The 7,649-nt window shown below is 39.4% G+C and overlaps 1 protein-coding gene across 9 annotated transcripts in view; it reads left to right on the top strand.

The window, feature by feature from the left end:
• Positions 1 to 316: 316 nt before the first annotated feature.
• Positions 317 to 7,649, top strand: part of CCDC66 (coiled-coil domain containing 66) — a 58,942-nt gene continuing 51,609 nt past the window's right edge. For 5 of the 9 annotated variants that reach the window (XM_077858457.1, XM_077858451.1, XM_077858456.1 and 2 more), the window contains exons 1-3: positions 317 to 433; positions 2,689 to 2,753; positions 3,389 to 3,414. In XM_077858457.1, the coding sequence (XP_077714583.1) occupies positions 423 to 433; positions 2,689 to 2,753; positions 3,389 to 3,414 (102 nt within the window). In that variant the 5' untranslated portion in view covers positions 317 to 422. Of the gene's footprint in view, positions 434 to 2,688; positions 2,754 to 3,388; positions 3,415 to 5,484; positions 5,617 to 5,796; positions 5,861 to 7,649 lie in introns of those variants that run through there. The other 4 variants (XM_077858454.1, XM_077858455.1, XM_077858453.1 and 1 more) reach the window with 4 other exon arrangements.

Raw genomic sequence — 7,649 nt, 5'->3', positions numbered from 1 at the left:
CCAAATTTTAACCTCTTTTCTTACAAATATGGAAAATGTCCGTTTCTTAAAAAGTTTATGCGTTTTGTTTCTCCACATTTTTGTCACCTCCACCTGAGATGAGGCACGCCTCTGAGGGCTCCGAGCGAACTGGGGCGGGGGGGGGCGGGGTACAGCTCCGTAGAACGAAGGAGCCCAGGGCCAGCCAGAGAGCCTCAGGGTAGGGCGCCCGAATCCACCCCCGCCAACTAGGCGGGTGGCCCCCGCAGCCCGGCCTCCGAGCGCACCCGGCAGCACGCTCAACTCTGATTGGTCCGTTCTCCCAGCTCACCGGCATCACTGTATCCAATCGGCGCAGCGCTTGTTGCGCGGCGGCGGCGGCGGCGGCAACCGGCGTACACAGGTGGCTGGAGCGTCCTGTGGAGAGAGCGAGAGGTCAGGCCATGAACCTGGGGTAAGCCGGGCGGAGCAGAGCGGTCTTTAGCTGAGGCGGGTGAGGCTGGGTGGTCCCTTGGAGCCCTTCGTGGAACCCCTTCCCACGTTGCGCGGCCGTCAGCGGCCCGGCTCCCTGAGGCGGAGAGGGGGTGAGGGGGCGAGGGCCCCAGGACGGCCTCGGCCTCGGCCGCCGCTGCCGCCATCGCCTTTCCACACGGTAACGCGGAGTAAATCTGCCCGGAACCTGGTTCCTGCCCTCACGTTGACCTCAGGGTGGAGAGGGAGAAGAGGCGATAAGCGGGAGGGCAGATGGAGAGATAAAGCTTAGCGGCTTCCCGGGAGGAATCCGGGCCCAGGCTCGCTGGTCCTGTGCGGCTCTGGCTTTCGCTTCTCTGCGGCCTGTGGGGAGCGCCCAGATGCGCTTCGCGCCGCCAACGCAAGCAGCCGGGTCGCTGCCAGTGCTGGGCCCCTCACACACCCTGCTTGTTAAGTAGTGGTTGAAGGAAAAGGGCTGTTTGTCGCAGGGTTTTCATTCCCCTGGGACGTTTAATATGAAAAGAAGATGAAAAGGCCCCCAAGTTCCGACACTGCACCTCGTTTATCAAATGAACTTGGTGTTTTATACCATGTCCCCTCAGGGAGTGGACAGTGCAGTAATGGTGAACAGACGTACTTCTTGGGTTCATTCTTTTGTTTGTTCAGTTTCACCGACATAAACGTGAATTGTCTTAACCCCACAAAAGGGCTTTTTTAAAATTAATTAATTTATTTATTCGTGAGCGATAGAGAGAGAGGGAGAGACACAGGCAGAGGGAGAAGCAGGCTCCACGCAGGGATCCTGACGTGGGACTCGATCCTGGGACTCCAGGATCACACCCTGGGCTGCAGGCGGCGCTAAACCGCTGCGCCACCGGGGCTACCCTGCAACAGAGTTTATTTTTATTTTTTTTTAATCAAATATTTTTTTTCTTCAGATTTTATTTATTTATTCGAGAGAGAGAGAGAGAGAGAGAGAGAGAGAGGCAGAGACACAGGCAGAGGGAGGAGCAGGCTCCACGCAGGGAGCCCGACGTAGGACTCGATCCCAGGTCTCCAGGATCACGCCCCGGGCTGAAGGCGGCGCTAAACCGCTGCGCCACCGGGGCTGCCCTGCAACAGGGTTTAAAACCCGTTCCCCCCCCCTCCCCCCAGTGTTTTGTCTCAATTAAGTGGAGGTATTTTGATGTCCTCTACTGAGCAACGCTGCCAAATGTGTTCCCAGGGAGACCTTTCCCAACGTGTCTCTTCTCTGTTTCGCCCATTGGATTTAATTCTGTCTCTTGGACTTCATTTTTGTTCCTCTTGATGTTTAATGACACACCTTTCCCCTTCCCCGCCCCGCTTTTGGGAAACCGTGTATTAAATGTGGACTATTTTTGTTCTCAGTGGAGTTTTTATTAGGATCTTATGTACGAGTTTCCTTGGCAGTGTCTGCTGTTACTTTGTGCTCTTGCATTGGACATGCACAAGTCAATTAGAGCAGCCAAAGTTTATTACAGATTTATTGTTGTGATAGTAACAAACTGTCACTGTACTCAAAAAAGTTAATAATCCTGGTGGCAGTGTTATAGCTCACTCTCAAATTAACGCTGTAGGTTGCCATAGAATGGGTTAGTCATGAGATCATCATGAAACTAATAAAAGTTAGATATGTTTTTGCTCCTGTAACTTAGGTAAGGAGTTTTGGTAACAGCAAAAAAACAGTTTTAAGAGTTAAGTAGTGCGGGCAGCCCTGGTGGCTCAGCGGTTTAGCGCCGCCTGCAGCCCAGGGCGTGATCCTGGAGACCTGGAATCGAGTCCCACGTCAGGCTCTGCATGGAGCCTGCTTCTTTCTCTCTCTCTCTCTCTCTCTCTCTCTCTCTGTCTTTCTATGTCTCTGAATAAATAAATAAAAAATCTTAAAAAAAGAGTTAAGTGGTGCTATGATGATTGAATTTATTGCTTACTAGTAAGAAAAGTTTAAAAAAATAACTTTTCATGTTAAACATAACGAATTCTTTGCATTATTAGAAAGTTTCAGGCATTTTTCTCCTTCTAGAGCTTAGTTTTATCTTGGATTGAAAAACTTTTTTTATTAAAAGAATGGTTTAATATTTTCAAAATTTAAAAAATATTTACAAGATTTATATATGAATTCAAAAGACCATAGTTACTTTTAAGATTCAAATGAGCATGCCATTTCTATTTAAAATATTGCTATTTCTTAAAAATGACAAACTTTATTTTATTTTACAGAGATGGCTTAAAGCTTGAAACTGAATTGTTGGATGGAAAAACCAAGTTAATATTGTCTCCATATGGTATGATGTGTTATCAGAAATCTAAAATGTTAACTTTTAACTTCCTACATAAAATTATACAAGCTTAATATACTTTTTGCTTGTAGAGTAATATTTAAATGATACTTTGTGAAAAGATGTTTTTGACTAACTTTCTCAGATTTATTTTTAGCCAAGTAAAGTCAGAATACATCATTGCTTACCACTGTCAGTATTTATTCATAAAATTTAATGTTCCAGTGTATTTCGTATTTAATATGATGCCTAAACAATAATTAGGTGAGGTTTATGTAATTATGTTCTGTGCATGTTAAGATGTATTGCTCAAGAAAATTAAATTTGTAGTAAGACCACAGTTGCTAAAGTCATTTTTAGTATTAGTTTTAAAACTCAGTATACTATGGTAATCCTCTCATTCTCATCTTCTTTTTCTCTAATCTGTTTATAGTTTTACCTTGGAAAATAAACAAATGAAATAGGAATACTTGAACTACACTGTAAAAGTTAGAACACTCAAATAGGACCTAAAGTTAATGCTTTGGGGGTTAATATTTCTGCTAAATATCTTTTTAAAACCATGCTAATTAAAAATTTCTTTTATAACTGCCTTAGTATGTTTTTGTTGATAGTCCAGTAATTATTGTTTTCTTTTGTAGAATGTAAATCAAAAAATTCTGTGAAGGTAAGCCAAATGACCTGAACTGTTTTTGAATGTAAAATGTGGTTTTCTTTACAGTGGTTTAAAAGTAATTCCTGTCAATATATTTTAAAGGGTGTGAGAAGTTACTGTTCTTTTGATTTCAGGTTGGTCCTTTCATAGAAAAGGAATCCTAATTTTTCAGTTTAAAAACCCATACAGAACCTCTTTCTCTAGATCAGTGCTGTCCCAGTAAGTGTTTTTGTGATGATGGAACTGTGGAACTGTCCTAAGATCAATGTTTTCCAAGATGGTAGCCAGTCACTAGTCATGTGTGATTACTGAGCACTTGGAATGTGGCTAGTGTGACAAAGGAAGTGAATTTTTAATTTAAAAAATAAATTTAGTAGTTACTCTGCTGGACAGTGCAGTTCCTGAGATGAAAATATTTTTCTTTTCATACTCAAATTCCATTTTCCCACACCAAAATGCTGTATTTGATTCACAAATTTGTACATGCGTTTTGCTTTCTCCTTAATAGATCGTACTTGAGCTTAATGATAGTTTTCCTTTTAAATTATTTTTCTCAGGACCCCAAAATGCCTTTTTCAACAAAATACATTACCACTTTAACAACTTTTCGATATCCTACTTTTCTTGTTCCCTATTTTTCCAGTTTTAGATTGATATCAGCAGAAATTTCAACCCTCCCATTATTAACTGTAGCCCTCCTTTTCCTCTTATCTTTGTAGCATCTTTTTTTTTCTTTGTAGCATCTTAGTCTTTATTTGTGTTTCTTGAATAGAGCTCAATTTGGATGATGTGGCATTTTCCACCTCTGAGCTTTTGATGGCTTTGCTATTTTTTCCAGGTTTAATCAAAGTTGCTTGAGTATCCAGCATAAATGGGTGATGATACAGAGTAATTCCATATGCTGCCCTTTATAAAAGTTATTTTCCAAATATGGTATATAGCCATATATCTTGGGTGCTTTTTTAGTCACAATATGAATAGTATATTTTTTTCCTGTTCCTGCACTATTTAAAAGAAAATTTTTTTTTAAAGTTTTATTTATTTACTTTAGAGGGGGAGGGACAGAGGGAGAAGAGACTGTTAGCAGTCTCCACACTTGGGTGTGGAGCCCCACATGAGGATTGTGGCTCTCCCTCACGGTCCTGAGATCATGACCTATCTGAAACCGAGAGTCAGATGCTTAATCGACCGTGCCACCCAGGTGTCCAAGGTCCTACTCTTAAAATATTGCAACTCATTATTTTATTTGATTTACATTAACAAATACAGCACCTGTTTTTGAGATCTTAGATAAAAAGCTGCTTGTTGTAGTTGATTTCCATCTTCCTCGGCTCTATTCTCTCTCACTTTTATCCCCTTGCATTGATGTCTTTAATGCATTTGCTTTAGTCACCACATTTGTGAAGACATTTCATTGTTTTTGTAACCAACCTAGAATATGTATGTGGTGATCTTCTAGTTTTGAACTTAAAGATTATATTAACAGTCTAGAAATATTTTATCCTAGGATTCTTTTCCAGAATAATGTGTCAGCTGATCTTGATCTTTATTTACTGTCTTAGAGCAAATTGTTTCGTTTTATTTTTCTTGCTTTGAGGACTTCAAAATACTGATGCTGGTAACTATGTGAGGTGATGGATATGTTATTCACTTGATTGTGGTGACTATTTTACAGTGTATGCATATGTTAAATTGTATACCTTAAATAAATAGTTTATAATTGTCAATTATAACTTAATAAAGCTGGAAGAAAATACTGATACAATTTAAGTCTCCCTTCTCTATTGATTTTATTTCAAGGAGCTTCTCTTCCCTTATTTATCGGAGTTGCTAAGATCCTCCTCATTTCTTTCTTTGCTCTTTTCAGAAGACAGACAAAAACAGTAGTGCTTGTCTTTTTCCTTTTGCTTAAATCTGTTTCTTAATTTCCCAAATCTCAGTTCTGCAGCTATATGTTGGATTCTCTTTTCCATTAAGTTATTGATGGATTCTTTTCTCATAGTGCTTTTCTTTTTCTACTGGGAGAAGTTCCTGAGTGACTACAGCATCTACCTACAGTTCTGTTTTTCCCTTTTCTCACAGGTTGAATTACTATCATCGTCATAGTATGCTCTTTAAACACAACTGAACTTTCTTCATCATCAAGTTTAACACGTGTGGTCAGAGTACTTTCTTTACTTTTCAAAATCCCTTCTGCAATTTTTAAAATCTGTGGTAAGGAATAAGAAGTAAAGATGGTTAACAGCTTAATTTCTTAAGCTTATAGGAGGAGAAATGAAAGAAATATTAATGGTTCAGTGTCATGAGTAATTTACAAATTCTAAACTCTTATGCTTAAAATTCTCACAAATTTGTGGAAATAGGAAACATTAAAAGATTTTTTTTTTTCCACAGGTATTTCTACATGAGAGAATCAGAGTAGTGACACACTAAAGGATATATACAATATTAGTGTTAGGTATCATATTTTATATTTTAAAATACTTTGCTTCTTTCTGGCCTTGGGATCTTGGCTCCATATAAATGGTAAACTCAGCCAGTATTAAACAAATGCATTGGACATTGTTTATATTTTGAAAAACATTGGTAGAATTAAAATTAGCTAAAAGAGCAGCTTGCTATATAAAAATGTTTATGACATGAAGACTCTTTGAGCTGTTAAAATTCATCTGATCCAGTAAATACTTGGGGAATTATTTAGGCTAGATTGCTTTTATTATTAAGTAATCTGAGTATAATTGAATATTTAGTAGTTCATGATCTTTTGCTAGCTCCATTCATTGTTTTTTTCTTTTTTTTTTCTTTTTTTTTCCTGGTATTTAGCTACAAAAAGTAATCAGGGGCTGCCTGGATGGCTCAGTCAGTTAAGCATCCCACTCTTGATTTTGGCTCAGGTCATGATCTCAGGGTTGTGAGATCAGGCCCTGCATTGGGCTCCAAGCTAGGCATGGAGCCTGCTTGGGATTCTCCCTCTTTCTGTGCACTGCCCCCTACCCCCCAAAGTAATCAGGATTGAGCTGAATGAATGTATGTTGACCTCATGCCAGGTCATTGCCCACCCTCCTGCCCCCTTAATTAACTTTTAGAAGATTTTTTGGTGTATTTTTTCTTTTGTAAGTGGAATGTAGCAAGATAAATCTACTTAGAGCTCCAATTAGTAGGTTTCTGTTTGACAATGATTTATTGAAGCTGTAAAGTTTTAGTGGAGTGCCATTCTTGACTAATTCTTCCTTGACTGAGAGAAAAAGAGTAAAACCTAGGCCTTGTTTTCTGGAAGTGGGGGTATCAGGTAAATACTGTGTAATACAAGTAGACTGTAAATATGCCATGGTAGGGTTATAAAAGGCAGAGCACTGCAAAGAGCAGCTCTTTGTGGTGTGAGGAGACTAGGGAAAGCTTCGTAAAAGGAGGTGACATTTTAATTAGAACTTAAAAATGAGGCGGGTATTTATAGGTAAGGAGGTAGGGGAGTGTATTCTAAGCTCAGAAAATAGTGGGCAAAACACCAAGATAGAAAGCATAATTTGCATTTGGGGAATAGTACATATCTTGGGGAAGTACAGAGCATAAAACTTGGAGTAGATTACAGTCTTAAAGAGTTCAAATGTATATTTAAGGAGTTTGAACTCCTCGATTTTTGTGTAGGGAGGATTAAAGTATTGAGTCTGTATAGTATAATTTGTGTGTAGGATAGGACTTTGGACAGTTAGGTGAAGGACAAATTGTAAAAGGGAGACCAGTTATGAGCCAGTTATAGTTCAAGGAGAGTCTTAATAAGTTCCTGAACATGTGTAGTGGTTAGTGAAATGAATAAAATGGGACAGAAATGAGAGACTTTCAAGATATGTTAATGGCATGCACTGTACTTTTTAGCAGTTTGGATAAGCAGCTGATTAGAGAAATGAAATGCTCAACTATGAGTGACCCAAAAAAAAGGCTAGTATGAGCCAAAGAAAAGTGACATAGTAGGAGCTGTAGAGACTGAGGTGGTAGGGCTCAGCTATATAAGCTATGTGTATCTGCTGATAATTGCTTAATCCACACAGTGGTTTTTAAAAACTGGAGTGAGTTGTCAATATCTAAAAATTGGAAAATTTAAAGTAAAATCTGACATTTTTGGTTTCCTTGAAATACTGGATGATCTAGCAAGTAGTCTCAGATTCCTATATAGCAGTATAGGCTGGTTCTGAGGAATGCCTGCCTCCTTTAAGTGGAAAAATGTTCTTCAGCTCAAACCAGTTCTTACA

The sequence above is a fragment of the Canis aureus genome, chromosome 19 (assembly GCF_053574225.1).
Source record: "Canis aureus isolate CA01 chromosome 19, VMU_Caureus_v.1.0, whole genome shotgun sequence".
NCBI lineage: Eukaryota > Metazoa > Chordata > Mammalia > Carnivora > Canidae > Canis > Canis aureus.
This window is presented reverse-complemented; position numbering and strand designations above follow the sequence as displayed.